Source organism: Abramis brama (assembly GCF_963993115.1).
Source record: "Abramis brama genome assembly, chromosome: 7".
Lineage (NCBI taxonomy): Eukaryota > Metazoa > Chordata > Actinopteri > Cypriniformes > Leuciscidae > Abramis > Abramis brama.
In genome coordinates this window covers 1064813-1089420 of record NC_139969.1, presented here as the reverse complement: position 1 = coordinate 1089420, position 24608 = coordinate 1064813, and the positions used below count along the sequence as shown (strand labels likewise).

General features: G+C 37.3%; 1 protein-coding gene across 20 annotated transcripts in view; it reads right to left on the bottom strand.

Annotated features, from left to right (window-relative positions):
* Nucleotides 1-24608, bottom strand: part of epb41l3b (erythrocyte membrane protein band 4.1-like 3b) — a 52530-nt gene extending 27922 nt beyond the window's left edge. For 5 of the 20 annotated variants that reach the window (XM_084120987.1, XM_084121001.1, XM_084120989.1 and 2 more), the window contains exons 1-6: nt 15495-15659; nt 7647-7768; nt 3148-3306; nt 817-921; nt 694-736; nt 531-606 (exon numbers count right to left, since the gene is read on the bottom strand). In XM_084120987.1, the coding sequence (XP_083977113.1) occupies nt 531-606; nt 694-736; nt 817-921; nt 3148-3306; nt 7647-7757 (494 nt within the window). In that variant the 5' untranslated portion in view covers nt 7758-7768; nt 15495-15659. Of the gene's footprint in view, nt 1-530; nt 607-693; nt 737-816; nt 922-3147; nt 3307-7646; nt 7769-15494; nt 15713-23642; nt 23775-24426 lie in introns of those variants that run through there. The other 15 variants (XM_084121000.1, XM_084120990.1, XM_084120994.1 and 12 more) reach the window with 10 other exon arrangements.

Genomic DNA, 24608 nt, shown 5'->3' with positions numbered 1-24608 from the left:
ATTTTTTATTTTTTTGTATTATCCATTTTCATTTTGGTTAAAGTTTTAGTATTTTTATTGTGTGCTTTAGTACTACTAGTAATACTACATCAAGGTAAACTAATCAGGCTTTAGATTTTTAGGGCTTTTAGGATTTAGATTTATCTGCCAATATTTTGGTTATCAACTTTCTAATGTAAAGAATTATCGGTAAAAAAATTCACATCAGTGCGTCCCTATTCTTAATTTCTTATTTGAGTTATATTTTTACTACACTTAATAAAAATGAAAAAAAATAAATAATAATAATTTATTATTTGATAACACTTTACAATAAGGTTTCATTTGTTAACATTAACTACATTAGATAACGTGAACTAACAATGAACAATACTTCTACATCATTTATTAGCTGAAGTTAATGTTAATTTCAACATTTACTAATACAAAATAAGTTTAAACTAAAATGTTTAATCATTGGAAATTATATATATATAATTTCACTTAAAGTTTATGTTTTGTTATGGTTTTAGTGAACTTTATCTAAACACCTGGTGATATCCTCAGAAAGCTGTGCCGGATCAGGAGGATAAAACTTCACGTTGAAGGCAAAGTTCCAGGGACCAGCTGTAAAAACATGAAAAACAACTTCTCGTAAGAACTTGAGGACGTTTGGATGGAGACAATGAACGTATCCGTCAGGAAAAGACGTACTACTGATCAGCTTCTTTATCTCCTTGGACGTGTCCAGCCAGTTCTGTGGGAAAAACAGGAGGTTTGTCACTGAAAAAATAACAACTGAGACGTGAAATCAGAGGAATAAGAGCAAACAAACACCTTCTGGCTTTCAGCGTCCCGGTACGTAATCCCGAAATAATCCTTCTCCAGAAGATTCAGGTGGTCGCAAACCTTCTCAAACAGCACCTGACCTTTCGCTCGCTTCTGTGGACAACAAACAGACACAAAGATTCATTAATTAATGTTAACGAGGAAACTGCAGGGAGTTGAAGAAAATCGTATAACAATAAAATAAAAAAACTCACTCATTTCATCCCTTAAAACTCATCTTTGATCTACAAAATGACATATTTTTCCTTAAAAAAAAAAAATCTTCATGCCTTAAAATATCTTAAATGTGACTCGACACCCTTCCTCATTTAGTATGCGTGGTTCTATGAATATGCAAATAAAAAAATTTGAACCAGAAGAAGTGCTTGGAACTTTTTTTCTATGAATATATTTGTATATACTTAATATTAAATATATACAAATATTTTACTGGTTTACCTGCATGTCATGTGACCATTAATACACAAATAACCATGAGAATGCTTATGTGCTGTTAAATTACTGAAATATTAATAAATATTAAAGTTTGAGAATCCCTGAACTAAGAGAACAATCAATAAATCTCACTTTTGCCCAAGTTAGAGTTCGTCATCTTACTGTACTTTGTTTTATGTGGTAAATAAAGAGTTAACCCACCGGATTAGCAATTAATACCTATTATTCCTCATATTCTCCATTGTTGCGGCTCCTCTCTTCCCAGTCTGTCAGTAACGCTCTGTTTACTTCCTGTCTCTATGAAGCCCCTCCTTCTGAAAAGCACACTGTGCTCTGATTGGTCGACTGGAGCAGTGTGTTGTGATTGGTCGAGCGCTTCGAGTGTGTTTGGGAAATGCCCCGCCCCTTACCATAACCGCCAGTTTAACACACTACTAACTAACTCAACCAGGCCCCGCCCCTTTATTCTGTGCATGAATTATTATAATGAGGAATATTGTGACGTGTTCGTTCCCGGGAGAAACTCAAGACTACAATGGAGGCGTTTCAGGAGTTCAGAAACACTGACTCTGATATAGAGAAGAACTGGAGCTTCTTCATGATCATTACACACTAAACACAGATGAACATGAGCTCAATCAGAACCCGTTTAACAAGTTAACTCACCAACAAAAGTGACGCCCTGCTTTGATTTCTTCCTCTGAACTAAAAAATCCTCTATTTACACTCTCTTCCACGTGCATGTGTGTGTGACTGAACCTCCAGTAAACACACACACACACACAGCTCTGGCATGCTGTACTTCATGCAACCGCTTTTGCTCGTGCCAAAATAAGAATAAGCTAAAAATAAAAGTGCTTGTGATGTGACAAGTTTGTGTGTGCTCTTCAACTCTGTAGTGCAGTCACACACACTGTGTGGACGTGTCCCGACACGCTGTTTCACGCCTCAGTCTTAAACTTCCTCAGAAAACATCTGAACTTGCATGGTTGGGTTGTTGCAGAAGTGAAAGAAAATGAAAAGTGTAAAAGAGTTTTAGAGGTTTAGGTTTATTGCAAAGTCTGCTTTAAAGTCTGCTTACGTGGAAAGGCAATGCATGTACAACACAGGATTCAAGCTTTCAAATGATACCTGATGTTCTCATGCCATTCATATTAAAACCATTTAAACATAAAACTATACTGTCATAACTCATCAACACAACAGTATATCAAAGACACTGAATGCGGCTATTCAGTGATTTCTACTTTGAAACGTGCAACGCTCACATTTATTGCACGGAATCATTTAATAATCATATTAAGCCTCATCACGATTCCTGATTTAAGATCTCTTGATATTATAATTTTAAATAAGACTTTTCTCATACTATTTATGATATTTAAGACTTTTAATGACCTTATATTTGATCCAACTTTATGACTTTTTAAGGACCTGTAGGGATGAATGATTAATCAAAATGAAATATAAAATCGCAATTGCGATAATCAAATTTCAAAGGCTTAAATATTAGTTGTAGTGTAAAATTTATATATTTTTTACAGTACAAGAGTATTACAATAGTACTATATTTGTTGTTTTATTTCTAAATAAATCACATGATTTTTTTGTCTACAAAACAGTGTTATTTTAGTATCGAGAAACTATTATACTGTATTTTTTAATCAATATTTTGAATTTTATTTGTATAGTTTTCATTTTAAATGTAAAGTAAAAAAAAAAAAAAAAAAAAAGTCAAATAATTCGTATTTCAGTTTTAGTTGTTTTAGTACATGAAGTTAAACTTTTTAGTTTTAGTTTTTTTATATATATTTTTTTCATTATTATTTATATTCACTTACTCAAGCCTAACAAACCTGGAGCACTCACTCCCATCATGCTCACCTCCAGCGTGCAGGTGTAGTCCGTGCCGTCCAGAAGCGTGACCTTACACTCCATGACCTTCAGTCTGTGGCTCCTGCCTAACGCTGACCAGGACACTCGGCTGCTCAAAGACTTCTGGGAAATGTAGTCTTCCTCCTGCTGTCTGACTTCTGATTGGCTCTGCAGAAACACAGCAAAATGAGTTTATTAAGAGTTCAAAGGTTTGAAATCGCTGGTGTTTCTGACGTCACAAACTACCTTGTAACCAATCAGATCAGCGTGTGATCGTCAACGAGTGGATCTCTGAGCTGAGTGAGTGGAGGCGGGGCTCATTTGCATATTCATAGAACCGCGCATACTAAATGAGGCAAGGGTGTCGAGTTACATTCAAGATATTTTAAGACAAAGACATTTTAACAAAAAACGTTTAAATGTCATTTTGGTGATCAAAGATGAGTTTTAAGGTATACAATTATTGACTACAGGGGGACTTTAATTGTTTGAATTGAGACCCATTCACACAAAGGACAATAAATATAACAATAACAATACAGTTCTAAAAATCGCACAGAGAGACTATATCACTGGAATCACTTTCAGAATAATTTTTTTCCAGCTGATGAACGATAAAAACATTGACAGCCAATCAGAATTCATCCTGCTTTAAAGAGCTTGAGCATTTAAAGAGACAGATGACCAAATAAATCTTTTTTTTATTTTTTATAATTCAGACCTAGTTCAGAATATTTTCATACCCGACCTTCTTGACGGCAGTCTCATGTCACGGCTTCATTTCAGAGGCTGATGCTGCTATTTTCATCATGCAGGTTTATTAAATCATGTTACATAATCTCTGTTACCTACTTTCTAGAAAGATCCTGAAACTCTCCCTGGGATTATGTCTGTAAATCCACAGAGATACATTACTGTAACAACTGAGAAATTAGAAAAAGCCGGTTTGTTTGTTGATGTTGTCTCTCTCTCACGCGGAGACCACCAGATATTCACCCAAACATCTATATGGTTTAAAGTGAATGATTATCATACAGTATTATACATGTTTGGCATCATTTGAAATGTCTCAGTGCGACTGGTGTCTCATTACCAAAGAAGTAAACCAAAAGGTAATAAAGTTCTTAAGAATTTAGAGAGAACTGGCACACAGAGGAGGGTTCGTCTTCCAGGCAAATGGCATCCTGCCCAAAACGTGTCAACTCTGTATGCAAATTCCCATTATAAGCAAATGTTTCCATGTGAAAGAAGTTTCTGTTTATATACAGAAATGCAACAAGAGGCTCAGGGCAATTTATAGCTCAAATTAGCCGTGATGTGGAGTATGTCTTTGAACTGATTATGAAATTGGCGTGATACATTTACCTGATTTAATAAATTGTAAACATTTGATTTATTCTGACTAAATCTGAAATTGTTTTCTCAAGTAGATTAAACGGATTCGTAACTTCCTGCAAGTCTGCGTCAGATTAGTGACGACTAATATTCGGCACTAATTCAAGTGTACTTGGTTTGCAAAGACGGATTCGACAGCAAATGCTGCTTGACCAACCTAAATCTGGGTGTGTCTCGCCTCTGTTTTAATTTAGTCTTACTTTAGATAAGTGTACGTGGGAAACCACGGCATGGCCAATCCAAAGCTATTATAAGAGAAGTAATGTTGGTCAGCTTATATCTGTAGTAGTGGCCATACCTCTACTGAAGTAAACGTTACTTTAAATTCAAGTGTATGCGAAACCACGGGGACTATACCAAAGTATCTTTGATTGTGTAAGCGTGAATTGTGAACATCTCAGGTATATAGCCAATTACCTCTGTTTAATGACCAAAACTGGCGAGCTTGTGATCGCGAGACCCGCGTTAAACAAGGCGTGAGAACCTCAGAGCGACATAGCTTCCGAATATGAACGGGTAAAATATAAGTAAAGAGTTAAAAGGAATAAGCAAACATTCGTTCACATTTAATGATGCTCAGATATCATTAAAACCTTTTTCATTTATGGAGTCAGATGAAATAACGAGGTAATACATGAGAAAATGTATTTCATTTAATATTGTTGTGTTGTGTAAAAGGAAAGACAGTAACACGCAGAGACCTTCACCCGTTCTATGGGATACCGCCATTGGGCCGATCTAGACGGGCTTAGGGTTAGGGTTCTTATATACGCCGCATACATTTAAAAACTCCAATTAAAAAGGGAAACTCCAAATGCATATGCAATACCTTTCAAATGCAAAAAATATTATCAGTGCTTATTTTTTCACTCTTTAGTAAATCTTAACCGTAGTTTTTAACGCCAAAAGAGGGTTTGCGCTGGTGCAAGATGTTAGTCTTAGATACGGAATATCCGCAGAACTGTTACTAGTATCTGATTTAGTAGTTTGTTTCTGAATATAAAAATGTCGACAAGTGTTGTCAAAAGTACCCACTTCGTAACCAAAACGGAAATTAAATTTTGTGTTAATGTTGAGCGCGTGAACACAATGGCCAATCAGAGACATATATGTTGAGCGTGTGAACACAATGGCCAATCAGAGACATATATGTTGAGCACGTGAACATAATGGCCAATCAGAGACATATATGTTGAGCGTGTGAACACAATGGCCAATCAGAGACATATATGTTGAGCGTGTGAACACAATGGCCAATCAGAGACATATGTTGAGCGTGTGAACACAATGGCCAATCAGAGACATATATGTTGAGCGTGTGAACACAATGGCCAATCAGAGACATATGTTGAGCGTGTGAACACAATGGCCAATCAGAGACATATATGTTGAGCGTGTGAACACAATGGCCAATCAGAGACATATGTTGAGCGTGTGAACACAATGGCCAATCAGAGACATATATGTTAAGCGTGTGAACACAATGGCCAATCAGAGACATATATGTTAAGCACGTGAACACGATGGCCAATCAGAGACATATATGTTGAGCTTGTGAACACAATGGCCAATCAGAGACATATGTTGAGCGTGTGAACACAATGGCCAATCAGAGACATATATGTTAAGCACGTGAACACAATGGCCAATCAGAGACATATATGTTGAGCGTGTGAACACGATGGCCAATCAGAGACATATATGTTGAGCGTGTGAACACAATGGCCAATCAGAGACATATATGTTGAGCGTGTGAACACAATGGCCAATCAGAGACATATATGTTGAGCTTGTGAACACAATGGCCAATCAGAGACATATGTTGAGCGTGTGAACACAATGGCCAATCAGAGACATATATGTTAAGCACGTGAACACAATGGCCAATCAGAGACATATATGTTTAGCCCGTGAACACAATGGCCAATCAGAGACATATATGTTGAGCGTGTGAACACAATGGCCAATCAGAGACATATATGTTGAGCGTGTGAACACAATGGCCAATCAGAGACATATATGTTGAGCGTGTGAACACAATGGCCAATCAGAGACATATATGTTGAGCTTGTGAACACAATGGCCAATCAGAGACATATATGTTAAGCACGTGAACACAATGGCCAATCAGAGACATATATGTTGAGCGTGTGAACACGATGGCCAATCAGAGACATATGTTGAGCATGTGAACACAATGGCCAATCAGAGACATATGTTGAGCCCGTGAACGCAATGGCCAATCAGAGACATATATGTTGAGCGTGTGAACACGATGGCCAATCAGAGACATATGTTGAGCATGTGAACACAATGGCCAATCAGAGACATATGTTGAGCCCGTGAACGCAATGGCCAATCAGAGACATATATGTTGAGCGTGTGAACACAATGGCCAATCAGAGACATATATGTTGAGCGTGTGAACACGATGGCCAATCAGAGACATATGTTGAGCATGTGAACACAATGGCCAATCAGAGACATATATGTTGAGCGTGTGAACACGATGGCCAATCAGAGACATATGTTGAGCCCGTGAACACAATGGCCAATCAGAGACATATATGTTGAGCGTGTGAACACGATGGCCAATCAGAGACATATGTTGAGCATGTGAACACAATGGCCAATCACAGACATATATGTTGAGCATGTGAACACAATGGCCAATCAGAGACATATGTTGAGCCCGTGAACGCAATGGCCAATCACAAACATATATGTTGAGCCTGTGAACGCAATGGCCAATCACAGACATATATGTTGAGCATGTGAACACAATGGCCAATCAGAGACATGTTGAGCATGTGAACACAATGGCCAATCACAAACATATATGTTGAGCCCGTGAACGCAATGGCCAATCACAAACATATATGTTGAGCCCGTGAACGCAATGGCCAATCACAGACATATATGTTGAACATGTGAACACAATGGCCAATCAGAGACATATATGTTGAGCCCGTGAACACAATGGCCATTCAGAGACATATATGTTGAGTGAGTGAACACAATAGCCAATCAGTGTTAGTAATATACTAGTATAAAATGTAGTTTTTCAGCCGTTTTGACAGTACATGAGGAAAGTTGGAGCTGACCCGACTCACCTGGTGCCGTGTGTCCGGGCTTTCGTGTCCTGATGCTGGGAATTGTTTCGGGTGGGACGGTTTGGCTTCTGTGTGCGGGACGTCCGATTCCGAGCCTGGATCCGTCGTCATGGCCCGTTACACTGAAATGCCACACGGATACATATATATTCAGGCTGGGCATTTCACAATCTGACTGGATTGCTTCTTCACTGGAATGCACAGTGTGGGTATCTGACCACAGATAAGTTTATATTTAGCCTGATGTTTACTCTTGCACTGTCCTAGGATCGGTGTATTTTTGAAAGCACCAAATCACGACAGCAGTGATGCCTGAAGTACACAAGTCTTTAATGTCCTGAAACACATTTAGACTGCATGCCGTGGTCCCTTGAAAGTGTGTTACAGCAGACAGGCATTCCTTCCAACAGTCGTTACAACATGTGCAATGCTGCCATGTTTATCAGTGTGAAGCCAACCAGTCGCTGAAGATTCGACAACAAATAGCAAAACTCAAGCAATCTTTGACTGAGCAATGCAGACGGGGGAGTTTGGAAACAACACTACACTGAAACCTATAGTTAAGAGTATTAGTGCATTGACATGAATGATTCCTCAGATCATGTGAGAGATTTAAGTGATCAGATGCACCATTTTCACCTGCTGGACAAGAAAACAGCTGAAAACACAGTAACAACCCAGTAAACCCCTAGCAACCACTCAGAACACCCAAGCAAATGGACCAGAAAACAGCTGAAAACCTAGTAACCCCCTAGCAACCACTCAGAACACCCAAGCAATTGGAACAAAAAACAGCTGAAAACCTAGTAACACCCTAGAAACACCCTAGCAACCACTCAGAAAACCAAGCAAATGGACCAGAAAACAGCTGAAAACCTAGTAACACCTTAGTAACCCCATAGCAACAACTCAGAAAACCAAGCAAATGGACCAGAAAACAGCTGAAAACCTAGTAACACCTTAGTAACCCCCTAGCAACCACTCAGAACACCCAAGCAATTGGAACAAAAAACAGCTGAAAACCTAGTAACACCCTAGAAACACCCTAGCAACAACTCAGAAAACCAAGCAAATGGACCAGAAAACAGCTGAAAACCTAGTAACACCTTAGGAACCCCCTAGCAACAACTCAGAAAACCAAGCAAATGGACCAGAAAACAGCTGAAAACCTAGTAACACCTTAGTAACCCCCTAGCAACCACTCAGAACACCCAAGCAAATGGACCAGAAAACAGCTGAAAACCTAGTAACACCCTAGCAACCACTCAGAACACCCAAGCAAATGGACCAGAAAACAGCTGAAAACCTAGTAACACCTTAGTAACCCCCTAGCAACAACTCAGAAAACCAAGCAAATGGACCAGAAAACAGCTGAAAACCTAGTAACACCTTAGTAACCCCCTAGCAACCACTCAGAACACCCAAGCAAATGGACCAGAAAATAGCTGAAAACCTAGTAACACCCTAGAAACACCCTAGCAACCACTCAGAACACCCAAACAAATGGACCAGAAAACAGCTGAAAACCTAGTAACACCTTAGTAACCCCCTAGCAACAACTCAGAAAACCAAGCAAATGGACCAGAAAACAGCTGAAAACCTAGTAACACCTTAGTAACCGCCTAGCAATAACTCAGAAAACCCAAGCAAATGGACCAGAAAACAGCTGAAAACCTAGTAACACCTTAGTAACCCCCTAGCAACCACTCAGAACACCCAAGCAAATGGACCAGAAAATAGCTGAAAACCTAGTAACACCCTAGCAACCACTCAGAACACCCAAGCAAATGGACCAGAAAACAACTGAAAACCTAGTAACACCTTAGTAACCCCCTAGCAACCACTCAGAACACCCAAGCAAATGGACCAGAAAACAGCTGAAAACCTAGTAACACCCTAGAAACACCCTAGCAACCACTCAGAACACCCAAACAAATGGACCAGAAAACAGCTGAAAACCTAGTAACACCTTAGTAACCCCCTAGCAACAACTCAGAAAACCAAGCAAATGGACCAGAAAACAGCTGAAAACCTAGTAACACCTTAGTAACCGCCTAGCAATAACTCAGAAAACCAAGCAAATGGACCAGAAAACAGCTGAAAACCTAGTAACACCTTAGTAACACCCTAGCAACCACTCAGAACACCCAAGCAAATGGACCAGAAAATAGCTGAAAACCTAGTAACACCTTAGTAACACCCTAGCAACCACTCAGAACACCCAAGCAAATGGACCAGAAAACAACTGAAAACCTAGTAACACCTTAGTAACCCCCTAGCAACCACTCAGAACACCCAAGCAAATGGACCAGAAAACAGCTGAAAACCTAGTAACACCCTAGAAACACCCTAGCAACCACTCAGAACACCCAAGCAAATGGACCAGAAAACAGCTGAAAACCTAGTAACACCTTAGTAACCCCCTAGCAACAACTCAGAAAACCAAGCAAATGGACCAGAAAACAGCTGAAAACCTAGTAACCGCCTAGCAATAACTCAGAAAACCAAGCAAATGGACCAGAAAACAGCTGAAAACCTAGTAACACCTTAGTAACCCCCTAGCAACCACTCAGAACACCCAACCAAATGGACCAGAAAACAGCTGAAAACCTAGTAACACCTTAGTAACCCCCTAGCAACCACTCAGAACACCCAAGCAAATGGACCAGAAAACAGCTGAAAACCTAGTAACACCCTAGAAACCCCCTAGAAACCACTCAGAAGCAAATGTTATATCTTCTGCTTCATAATGAGTGAGTGTTAGTTTGTAATCTCTGACAGCCCTGGTATCTTCAGCGGCGTGACAGTGATGTAAACCATCGGCGGATTCTCCTGGGGTTTCTGGAGAGCGGCAGTGGAAAACTGCAGGAATTACACGACTGCGTTCTGTCAGACTCATTCTGTGAACTTTAATGGCCTGACGTAGAAATGTAGGTCAAACTGAACCGCAGGAGCACAACGAGCCAGTGGCCCTCCAGATCTGCTCGACATCAGAGAACGAGAGAGAAGATGATTCTCTGAGAGGAAGATAAAACAATGAGAGTATCTCCGTGAATAATAACGAGGATTGTACAGTGGATGTGTTGCGATTACACCAGCGATTATAATGAAGATGACCTTGGAACTGAAATTCAGCTGAAGAAAAACATAAAGCCCCATACGGATGAATGAATGGATTTGTTTAACTAAAGCGTCAAAAATAAACAGCAACATAAATAAAAATGAACGTAATTAGAAAGTTCTTACTCATCTTGACTTATTTGGTTCACATTCTGTCCTGTATTTTTCACATGACTCTTGTTTCTTCATTGCTCTCTCGTCTAAGTTAGGAATGTATCGGCCGACAAAAGCAATTATCTGGAATTAGTCAATTGTTTAAAAACAGCTGATGATCAGGGCCGATTATATCCGGTCAACCGAAAGCGAGTGGGAAAAACGTGGGACTGCAACTCGTACCGTGTGTGAATAAAATCTCTCTTATGTTGAATTTAGGGCTGTCAAAGACAAGTTAATGTGACGAATAAGCGTTAACGGTTTTAAAAAATAGCGACATTAAAGCATCATTCGTACTAGTTCAAGCCAGGGTTGTCAAGCCTTTTCTTCCACTTTTCTACAAGTTATAGCATGAAAAAAACATGCATGAACATCAGAAGGAAAAAGATCAGTAATCGCTCAATCAGTGTGAACTTAACATTACATTTACTTCAGGAAAGTTATCCAGTTCACAGCTCATTTACTGTTAATGATATACGTTTGTTTTTTCTGTTTGAATAAATCTGCCATGAATACAAGTGTTTATGAAAACTACCTGAGTTACAAATATTAGAGTTTTTAATAATCATATCTGAACATAAACAGCAGTTGAATATAATAACTCTGCTGTTCATTTTAACCTCTAGTATTATAGTAATTAACCAAATGAAAGGTTCCCTGTATAGTTTACAGCATTAGTAAGGAGAGATTTTCCTTAAAGGGATAGTTCGGCCAAAAATGATATTAAACCCATGATTTACTCACCCTCAAGCCGTTCGAGATGCATATGTCAATCATTTTTCAGACGAACACATTTTCAGTTATTTTAGAAAATGTCTTCGATCTTTCAGTGGTTATAATGTGAAGTTATGGGGTCCACCTCCTTCAAGTCCCAAAAATGTGCATGCATCCTTCACAAAAGTAATCCATCCGGCTCCAGGGGGATAAACGAAGGCCTTCTGAGGGTAATCCGTGCGGTTTTGTCGTAAAAATATACATATTAAAAACTTTATAAATGGAAATATCTGGCTTCCGGCAACGGTCGACGCGCGTTCACAGGATGGATGCCGGCGTAGGACGTAGGACGTAGCGTAGGAAGCGTCGTGACGTAGAACGAAGTATTGCTAAATCAAACGCTACATCCTACGTCATACGCTGGCATCTCCCGTGAACGCGCGTCGACCGTTGCCGGAAGCCAGATATTTTCATTTATAAAGTTTTTAATAGGACGCATGCACATTTTTGGGACTTGAATCTGCTAGACCCCATGGCTTCACATTATAACCACTGAAAGATCGAAGACATTTTCTAAAATAACTGAAAATGTGTTCGTCTGAAAAAAGATTGACATATGCATCTCGAACGGCTTGAGGGTGAGTAAATCATGGGTTTAATATCATTTTTGGCCGAACTATCCCTTTAAGGAAATCAAACTTTCTGGAGATATCATTCTGAATAATCGGCTGTTGGTATTGGCGCATCTGTAGTCTTAACAATATAAAATCATTCTTCTCGCTGATAACTGCCTTCTCTCTTTTTATTTAAAAGGGAACTACATTCATAACTGTTTGTACAATTATTTAACAATTACTACTAGTACTACACAGGGGCGGAGCCAGATGATGTAAACATTCGGGGCTTAGGAGATTTTTTTTCCCATTTACGTCAGCTAAATGCACTATTTTTCACTGTTTTAGATAATAGAATGCCTAAAAATCTATACACTATCTGGGAAAATGATGATAGTTACTCAGTAAAAAAAAAAAAAAAAAAAAAAAAAAATCACCCAGTAGAGCCTACAACCTATATTGTATTTAATTGTTCTCCAGCTGTAGTGAATCCAAAACACCAAACATGTTAAGGATGACTCATTTTCACCACTGGCAACTAAAAACAGGCAACCATTATCTGACTATTTTTAAGTTAGCCTGCATAGGTAAAATTGGATTTTGGTGTAAACATCATTACATCATATCATTACATTGTCTGCGGTTCGTCTGACGCTGCTTCTGAATCTCTCTCCGGCCGGTGAGGTTTACTGTTAGTGTTCCGTATAAAAAACTTTGATATGTCCATATTAACTTCGGCCGGTTAGCCAGTAAGCTCGCTACGACGCCGGTGAAACATACAACCAGCCTGAACCATGACAACGACGAAGAAGATTTATATTCTTCTTCGTTAGTTTTTATGGCAGTTGGCAAACAAGCTGAGTGATGCGCGATGCGTTACCGTCCGCCGCCACGCACGGTAATGGAGCTTGTGTTTCATTTTTTGCAGCTCCAGTCAGAAAGACTGAGAGGAAATGAAACAAAGTTGAAGTTATTTTAAAAAACCTAAAAGATTCGGGGCTTTTGACAAAACATTCGGGGCTTAAGCCCCCCCCCCTCCTTCAGATTTTTCAATCTTTTTCAGATTTCAGAAATTACATATTAGATGTATTGTACATATTACAGATTTCAAGAAAAACCTTTAGCAAATCCTGTCGCTCTTAACACGTCTGGGTAAACCAAGAACCTGGAGACACTCGACCCAGCCTGAGCTGATATCAGTCCATTAACTCGGCACAGATGGGTTAAACCCTCTTAACGGCTTACACTTACTCCCATCAAAACCACAATGGAGACGCAGTCTGAGCCGGCTGTGACCAGATAATGCACGAGTTCACGGGGAAGTTTGTGTTAATCCCTTTTATTATTCAATTTCACACAGAGCTTCATTGGAATAACCAACTATATACACTATGCATTGAGTGACAGACAATAAATTAGAAATGCACGATATATCGGCCACCATATCGGCATCGGCCGATATATGTTAATTTTTAATGCTATAATTATCAGCCCACTAAGAAAATTTGACCGATATATTAAAGTCGAAAAATTTCCTTCACGTTCACCATGTCCATGATGGTTTTGAATTGCTTGAAATATGATTGAAATCACTTCAAAGCGCACGTCTGTCATAAAGGCTACATCAAATTATAGTGAGAACATCATAATTGTGTGCTGGAGACATAGATTTTAATGGGGAGACTTTTGTTTTTGTAATCAGGCTCTCAAATATTGTATAAAAAATTGGAATTATATTTATCAGCCAATATATCAGTTATCAGCTTTCAAATATAAAGAATTATCATCGGCCAAAATTTTCATATCGGTGCATCCCTACAATAAATCACTTTATACTACTTAAAAACTACAGAATAAAAGCATAATTATGGTATAATCATTCTAGCCTGCAGAAACGATGAGGTTACCCTGGCCTAGTGGTTAAAGATCAGTGCCGGTAATCAAAAGGTCAACTTCAATCAACACTTAAACCAACGTCACTCAGACCCGTAATAAATGCATTGAAAATCAACAAACTTTCTGTACACATTCACACATTCTATCCGAGGACAATGTTTCTGGATCAATACAGAATATTGATTAACAATCAGTGCATTCTACAAGTGACTCTTGGAATGTAAGAAACTAAACAGTCGAAACATTCTCTACATTGTGAGCATGCTTCGTCAAACCAACAAATTAACAGAACGGCATGCTAAATTTGTTTGATCTTTTGTGTTTGCAGCATATAACTTTGTAGCTTTGACATGATGCATTATATCAGTGTAAATGGTGTGCAGAAAAAAAAAATCTAAAAATATATTTAATAAAAAAATATAGATATAAAAATAATAATTATATATAAACATAATATATAATACAAAAACATATTTTTATTTAAATTTATTTATCATTCAATTTGTATTTATTCTAAATTTATTGCATTCTAAGGTGTTACTTATTCATTTAAATAAAATGGTATTATTATTTTTTTAAATCAAATACATTTATGTTGTTCAATTATGAAACAAAACTAAATAAATTTGAGTAAAATAAATACTAATTAAAATAAATAACTACAATTTTATTTAAATAAATAATAAATTAACAGATTAATAGGGAAGTCCATACCACAACTGCAACGAGGAACATCTTTGCATTAGAATATCTTGCAGAATGTTTCTTTTCTCAGCTGAGGAACGATACAAACATTGACAACTAATCAGAATCAGCTCGAGCATTTAAACTGCAGAACGCACGAAAGTAATTAACAGAACGCTATTGTTAGTTAATGCTAATATAGTTGGTAGTGTGTCAAACTCGAAATCAGTGCAAGTTTGCTTCATTTCAATCAGACGCGCATTTTCCCACATCAAAACGGATCATACGCGATCAAACAAGCGTTCCGAACGCGTGAGAACTTACAAAATAACAACAATAATACATTATAAATCTCATGTTTTCAGTATTTCTGGGTAAATCACTAGTGTTTTAACAGCGCAGAAATCAGGATCAATAAGTGTCCTTATAAAATATACTTAATATTAAACGATCGCTCCGTTAATACGTGGATATATTTTATATTTAACAACACGCAGATGTTTCGCTGCTGTATGTAAACGCGTCTTCTAAACACAAACGCCACTGAAAAGCGAAAACAACGCACAGATTTATTCCATCCAGAACGTTCAGTGGATTTACTCCTGCATCTGTAGGGAAATGTGTCACTCACAGGCGTTCGTAAACAACGCGCGCGCATGAACGTTACCGTGGGTGCCGCGGCGCTCGCGTTCCTCTCCCCGGGGTTTGCGCTCTTCTCTCGCCGCTCGCGGAGCGTCTGACAGCGGCCACGGGAAGCTCGAGTCTCCGGTAATCCTTCAGTGGTGGGAACTGGGAACCGGGAACCGGGAGGAGCGCGCGCGCGCGGGGCGGGACCGGGGATTCAAACTCACGTCACTGTACGGACGCGCGAGATCACGTGATCTCATCTATGACGCAGGAGGAATGTTGAGGAAGTGTAAAATATCTATCCGTGTACAGTAACAGCAATAACATAATTTTATATTCAACTTATTTTTCTACTGACTGGAGTAGTTCTATACTGATAGATGCAAGTTAGATATGAATTTATTCATTTTTATCAAATCATTTTAATCAGTTGTTATTTATTTAAAGCAATAATCATTTTCTATATTTTATATTTTAATCAATTTATTTATTTATTTGCTTAGTACTTAGTACATTGCTTTTCTTATTATTTATTTAATTTTATTTAATTTAAATAAACTGTTTTATTTATTATTTAAATTGAATTCCTTCTAAATTTATTTTAATCAAATGTGTTAATTTATTATTTATTCATTTAAATAAAATAGTATTTATTTTAATTATTTAATAAACTACGTAAATCTGATTAAAATACAAATAATTAAATAAATTTGATTAAAATAAAGCATAATTAAAATAAATGAAAATAATTCTATTTAAATAAAAAAATAATTAACATCAGATTAAAACAAATGGCTTAAAATAAATAAAATTTAAATAATTTAATCTTTTTTTATTTAATGAAATCAAGTTTTACTTATTTAATTTGATCAATAATGTTCCATTCATGTAGTTATTTTTTATTTAAATGTATTTATTTATCATTTAAATTGTATTATTTTATATAGGAATTAATTTTAATCTATTTTATTTTAGTCAAATGTATTTATTTTGTTAGTTTAGTTTAATAATTGAACTAAATCCATTTGATTAAAATAAATAAAAACACTTTTATTTAAATAAACACATTGGTTTAAAATAAATGGCTTAATATATATATATATTTTTTTTTTTTTTTTTTTTTTATATATATATATTTTTTCTTTTTTTTTTTTCTTTTTTTTTTTGTTGTTGTTTTTTTTTTTACATTTCTTTAAACTTTTCCACGGACCTCTTGTGGCCCCTGAGGGTCCCGGGACTCCAGTTTAAAAAAAACCTATATGTCCACATCTATGATTTTTTCTCCTCACCAATCATGACATGTGTTGTCGTGCACACAGACTCCCAGTGGACACTGTACAGTACATACTGTACATGCAACAACACTAACCTTTAAAGCACACACACACACACACACACTTGAGGTCTGCATGCTTTAACCTTCTTCTGTAAGTACAGTAACAACATATGCGCGCGCACACACACACACACACACACACTTGAGGTCTGCACGCTTTAACCTTCTTCTGTAAGTACAGTAACAACATACACACACACACACACACACACTTGAGGTCTGCACGCTTTAACCTTCGTCTATAAGTACAGTAACAACATATGCACGCACACACACACACACACACACACACAATGACAGATGGAGGCGTTTCAACACACATTCGGATTAAGGCATTAAAGTAAATCTACTAAAGATTTTGTCAAGTATTAAAATGCACCAACGCATTTGCAATTGTTTTCTCATAAGTACAGTATGAGCAATACTCAAGAAACACAGTTTAAGAGAAATAAATGGTGATAAATTATGGAAGCTTGTTTGGTAACATTTTACAATATTTGTTAACATTATGAACAAACAATAAACAACACTTCTGCAACAAAACTGTATTTGTTTACATTAGTTTATGCATTATGAACATGAACAAACAAACAATTGTATTTTTAGTAAGTAACATTTAATAAATGCTCTAGTGTAAAAATATTTTGCTCACAGTTAGTTCATGTTAAATAATGAATTAACTAATGTTAAGAAATTATTGTAAAGTTTTACTGATTGTTTCTGCCGCTGAATAAAAAAAATCATATTGTCAATCATATTTTTATTAATGTATTTTTACACCACTAAGTTTAATTAATGTATTTTAATCTAATATGTAATTTTTTATTTATTAATTTAAATAAAATTGTTTTAATTAGATTTAAGTTTTTTTATTTTTATGCTGATAAGTTTTATATTTCACAATTCTGACTTGTTCCAAAACTGAGAGATATAAAGCAGTTCTGGGTGGAAGAGAGTCAGAGAGTCAGAACAGTGAAACTGTTTTTATTGTGTGTCAGAAACAAACGGCCGGAGGTTTATAAGACTGAAGAACAGTGTGTGTGTGTGTGGGGGGGGGGTGGGGGGGGGGGGATGAGGGAGTGTATGTGTGTGTGAGGGAGTGAGGGAGTGTGTGTTTCTGCAGTGACTCCTGTGGCTCTGGGCGAGGGAGTGAGGGAGTGAGGGAGTGAGTGTTTGAGTGTGTGTGTGTGTGTGTGTGTGTGTGTGTGTGTGTGTGTGTGTGTGTGTGTGTGTGTGTGGAAGTGGATGGCAGCGTACCACTATAACAGAGAAAAGACAAGTTTACACTCGCTGGAAGCAGTTCCTCCCTCACTCTCACACACACACACGCACACGCGCACGCGCACACACACACACACACACACACACACACACACACACACACACACACACACACACACACACACACTCACACACTCACACACTCACACACTCACACTCCCTCTCTCGGAGCCACAGGAGTCACTGCAGAAACACACACTCTCGCACACGCACACACACACACACACACACACACACACGCGCACACACACACACACACACACACACACACACACACTCCCTCTCTCGGAGCCACAGGAGTCACTGCAGAAACACACACTCTCGCACACGCACACACACACACACACACACACACACACACACACGCGCACACACACACACACGCGCGCGCGCACACACACACACGCCCTCGCCCGGAGCCGCAGGAGTCACTGCAGAAACACACACAGCTTCTCTCTTTCATTTCTCTCTCTCTGCTTGTTTGGGAAAGAGTCACAGAAGTTTCTCAGCATGAAAACACAAACTGAGGATTTACTTCATTTATTCACATTTCTGTGAATGATTCATTAGTGCACGTTATCCTCATTCGTCCCAGAGTCAGTGTTTCTGAACTCTGAACACGTCACAATATTCCTCATTATGATAATTCATGCGCAGAATAAAGGGGCGGGGCCTGGTTGAGTTAGTTAGTAGTGTGTAGTAGTGTGTAAAACACACTCGAAGCGCTCGACCAATCACAACACACTGCTCCAGCCGACCAATCAGAGCACAGTGTGCTTTTCAGAAGGAGGGGCTTCATAGAGACAGGAAGTGAACAGAGCGTTACTGACAGACTGGGAAGAGAGGAGCCGCAACAATGGAGAATATGAGGAGAATAATCAATAAACCTGTTCTAGTAGACTGCAGAGTTTAGCTTCAACCCTAATTAAACACACCTGATCCAGCTAATCAAGGTCTTCAGGATTACTAAAAACTTCCAGGCTGGTGTTTTTGGAGCTGGTTGGAGATAAACTCTGCAGGACAGTGGCCCTCCAGGACTGGAGTTTGACACATGTGTAGTAGAGCCTGAACTACATTAAAGGCCGTAATAATTCACAGTGTCTGTGCCGACTGGTGAATCTGCATAATGAGGATCTGCTGACATTGGCCTGTAATGCTGTAAGAGACGCCACGTGTCATGAGTTTGAGTTATCTTTAAACCAGTTTTCAACAATATGACCGCATATGACCTTTGGATAGCGGAAATATCTGGGACGGCATATTCTTCATAATGCAAGACAAGGACAAAGGGGAAAAACACATACAGTTCATAGTCTGAACACTTACATATCATCCTTACTGTAAAATACTGCCAGTTAGTTATAAAGAAGACTCAAGAAGCATCAAACGCACATTTAACAGCCAGCATTACACACACGCCTTTGATCATTATGCTTATTTTCATATTCATGAGGGGTTTCTCATTGGAAAGGAAATGGTGTCAAGAACACATTTCACACAGATCAAATGAACAGAAATGCAACATTATATTTTTAAGCCTGTTTTAAGATTTTTTTTTAATTTTTTTTTTACATTTTGGAAATATAATTTTCATTACTGTAATACAAAAAATATGTTTTTTAGAGAATCATAATTTAATTACAAAAATACAAAACAAATCAAACGGAAAATTCATAAATGACATAATGAGAATTTGGGGGTTTAATGTGACACTTTGATTAATTAAACAATGCAAAGTGAAATGGTCATAAAGTCACTTTTACCAGTGTTATTTTAGTTTTAATATAGTTTTATTAATATTTCCAATTAGCCTTTATTTTTATATTTTTAGCTTAATTTTTAGTAATTTAGTTGTGTGCTTTTGTGATTTTACTAGTTCTTTTGTCGTTTTAAATATTGCTATGTTTATTTCAGTTTTAGTTTTTATTTATTTACAATTTTAGTGCTTCGGCTTAAACTTATTTCAGTTTATTGCCAATGCAATATTTAAAATTTTCGTTTAGTTTTGTTTAAGTTTTTCGACTAATAATTACATTTATTTCAGCTTTATTTCAATCAACATAAATGTTTTTAATAGCTTTGGTTTTAAAATGATAATAACACATGACATCCATAGAAATTAATTACTTTTTTTTTTCTTTTTTTAAAATAAATAAATAAAATATTATGAATTTTTTGGGGGTGTACAATCTATAAATCAGCCATGATGCAGAAAAAGCAGAGGTCCCTGTAAATACAAAATATTAAATAAAAAAATATATTATTGAACAAAAATATATATTGATTTTACTGAGAGAAAAAAAGTTACATTTGGAGGTGTCATAATTATTGCATAAATATTACGTAGTACCATAAAATTCCCTGAAAATACATAATAATAAAAAAGAAATATTATTGAACAAAAATATATATCATTGATTTTACTGAGAGAGAATTTTTTACATTTGGACATGTCGTAATTATTGCATAAATATTACATAGTACCATAAAATCCCCTCAAAGTAGAGAATATTAAATAAAAAAATACTATTGAACACAAATATTTATCATTGATTTTACTGGAAAAAAAAAAAAAAAGTAAGATTCGAGGTGTCCGGCTACTCTTGCCGGGGGACTGAGGATCAGCCGAGGGTTAAAGGTGTTTTTAAGACGCATCATTCGGCACTATAAATACCCGCCGACAGGCTCTTGCCCACAGGAACGGCGTGTCTTTATATGGGTAAAAGAAGCGTCATCCGCGCGGGTGACGGGCCAATCCGAGCCGTCTTATCAGACCTTTGACTCAAGACAAGGTCTGACTGTTATCTGCACTTCTGCTGAGCTTCACACAACGCTCACGTGGAGCAGGATTCAGGAACTCGGAGAGAAAAAAAGTGCAAAATGAGCATGAATAAGTGTGAGCAAAGTCTATGAGGCCAGGCGGTGCCAACTCAGCTGAACGCGGTGGAAAAACAGCCGAACGAGGGCACCTACATATGAACCACTTGGACCTTTGAGCGGCTCCTTATCACCCGATAAACAGGCACGTGACCTCTGACCCCGACGAACTTCATCATCCTGCAGAAGACTAACATTAGTTAGAAGAAGGCTCTGCTTTCACCAACGTTTTTTCTGTTTTAGATGGTCAATGTCAAGATCTCATTGGGGGTCAAAGGTAAAAGTTTAACCCTCCTGATGCGGGCAGGGTTATTAATGTTAATTCCTTTTATAACTTTATCATCTTTATATCACTTTTAATTCCTTTTATAACTGAATTTTCCTTGCTTTTATTTTTGTGATTATTTTAATTCCTTTCTGTGTAAAGCACTTTGAATTACTCTAGTGTATGAAATGTGCTATTTAAATAAACTTGCCTTGCCTTGCCTTAACTAAAGCTAAAACTATTAATAACATTTTTGATAATTGAAATAAAGCTGAAATCGGCCTCCGTTAACCTTGTCTAATATGTGCTCAAACATCTTCATGTTTTTCAAGATATGCGAATGTCCTCATACGTTATCATGGGACCTTGGACAAAGTATTGTACAAAATATTGCAAAATTGTACAAAATATTGCATGCCAATTTTTAAGTCAATCAGACTAACGGTTGCACAATTTTCAAGTTTTTTTCACGTTATAGCGCCACCAAGTGGCCAATTGTCATGATTTTTTTCACGTGATCACAGAATGAGCTCATACACATGTGCACCAATTTTGGTGAAAATATCTAATTCCGTTCGAGAGTTATAGGCATTTTAGTCAAATTGGCCCCGCCCACTTTTAACGTTTTGGCGCCCCGTAGCGAATCGAAAATTAAACTTTTCTCCGTTAATTATTGATATTCACTCTCCAGAGAATCTATCTGCACTGTCTTGGTTCTGATCAGGCGAAAAAACTGGGACTAGTTCACTAAAGTAGGTTTTGGACAAAATCCAATATATGTTTTGTTTGTATTCCAATAAAAGACACTTGAGTCTGTGCCAAATAACTTAGGAGTTATGAGCCAATTTCTCGCTTTCGATCTCCCTATTAGCCAATAAGGGCCATACCTTGTCAATGTGTCCCCAATCTGGCCAGGTTTCACTTTGCCTTCTTTTAAAGAGTTGATTTTTGGTGAATTGCATGTAACCAAAACTTATAAAGCCTTTCCAAAACACACCCATGTGTCAAAACTTGAAGGAATAATTGGTCAAATTGACCCGCAAAAGAATGTGACACTGAAAAACCCAAATCTCTGAAATGCAGTGATGTGTTTAATGCACTGATCACAGGTGTAACTGCTCCAAAAGCAAGTGAAAAACACGACTAGAAACTCAAGGTAATTAACGGTTTGAATTCCGACCAAGATTCTTCACATCATTCCCATTGCTGACTATCTTCACGTTTATCAGATGTGTGACAAAAACCTCCAACACAGACGACTGGAAATCAATATCCCAGAAAACCAACAGGTAAACAGACACTATCAGAGTCAGACAGTCACTATCAAACACAGAACAGGACGAGAATGAGCCGTGAAGCAACTCTACAGTATTTTAGCCAGTCTGGAATGTTTTCTTATAGATTTCTCTGTCATGCATTTCCCGACAATAGACAAAAATCCAATTGCACATCAGCAAAAAAACAGCGAGAGGAAATGAAAACAAGCAAAGAGACAATCATTTCCTCTTTCCAAAGCATTCTTAGACTGCAGTCACACAGAAATGACTCACACACACACACACACACACACACACACACACACAGAGACAGACGTAAGACCTTGACGTAAGAAAGACATGGTCAGGGTCGATGTCTATCATATAATGCACTGCAAATGATCCCCGATGACGGCATCTTCTGCTGGATATAACATGAACTGGCTGATATTTGAAGATTTAAAGACAATAAATGATGTCATGGTCTTGTGTTCCAGATATCTGATATATTTACTGGAGAAGTAAAATGACTGAAGATATTAAGTCTGTAAAATGCATGAAAATGAGTTTGTGCTTAAAACAAGAACAAATATTAACAAACAAAAACTTAATTCAGAGAGAAAACAAGTTTATTTTTCTGACTCCATTGGCAGATATTTGTTCTTGTTTTAAACACAAACTCACTTCATTTTCATACATTTTTTTACGTAATATCTTCAGTCATTTTGCATTTTCTCCAGTAAATGAATCTTGATTTAAGAATGTTTAGATATTTGTGCTGGAAAACAAGACAGAAACACTGAGGAAGAACTTTTTCTTTTTTTGTGCAGTATTTTGAGATTATTTGTTTATTTTAATTATATTAGCTTTGACAACATAATCATTGGCCACTGGTCACCATGCTCTTTACTGGTAAAAAATATTATTATTGTTAAATAAAAATACTGATATATTATCATCGGTCATTTCAACCCCTGTCGGTCGAGCACTAATGTCATTCATAGCTGTTATAGTGAATCTGAAACACTTCTTGGAGTAATTTAGCCAGTTTAGGGGGGTTTCCTGTTCTAGAAATACATCAAAAGAGAGTTTTTTTGGGAAAACCCCCAAATGTCAAAGATATCCGCTGACCAAAGGATGGTAAACGTGTGTTTCTCTTGGAAAGTGACTCACCGAAAGACAGAATCCAGATGCAGATGCAGATCCACGGCACAGAGAGCCCATAATCCCGGGAAAACAGGGAAGAAAACACATTCAACATCCATATTGAGTGATCGAGATCTCAAACAGATGAAATATCAGATATCTATACGTGAGTAGATGACTTCTAGTGTTTTCATGGGTGGCTGATATGACATACTGTTGTGGAGAGTGTGATATACAGCATCTAATAAAGTGACTTAAACAACATTTTATTGATTATTTCATAACTTATTATGCACATCGCTTTTATGAGCTCATATAAATTGACTACATGAAAAATTCAAGAAATAATATACTATTGAAATTAATTTATCACACCAAAAGACCATTAAAATGAACTACTTTAATCAAAAAGATATATATATGCACAATTTTCATATAGGCTACATTTAACATGAAAGCTTGTCATTAAAACTAGATTGTTAAATTGTCAAATTAATCAGTGATCGCGCACCTGTCTCAATATTATCACGTGCTAAATCATGTCTAAAACACCTGAAGATATAAAACAATCAATATTTACAGTAGTCGTACAGCAAAAATGCAACTTTGTTGGATCAGCTACTGATCGAGTTCCCAATGTCACTTTGACAAACGCAGCACTGACACATTTATCATGGTTTCATATACCTAAATATCTATAAATATGTCTTACTAATCTTATCTCACCTGAAGGAACAAAATAACATGTACTTAAAAACGTAAGTTATCGCGCTTCGACACAAACACTTTAACAGTCAAAAATAAGCATCACCTGACAGCAGAGTCGCTCGTAGAGGATCCTTTAGCGAATGTCAGTGTAGATAAAGCAACATTTGATCCTGTTCCAGCTCCAAAACACACACTGTCAGGAGGATCCGAGCAGAAAGACTGTTTCACCTGAAGATCTTCCACTTTCAATCACACTCACGTTCACAAGTTTCCCTGGGCGGAGTC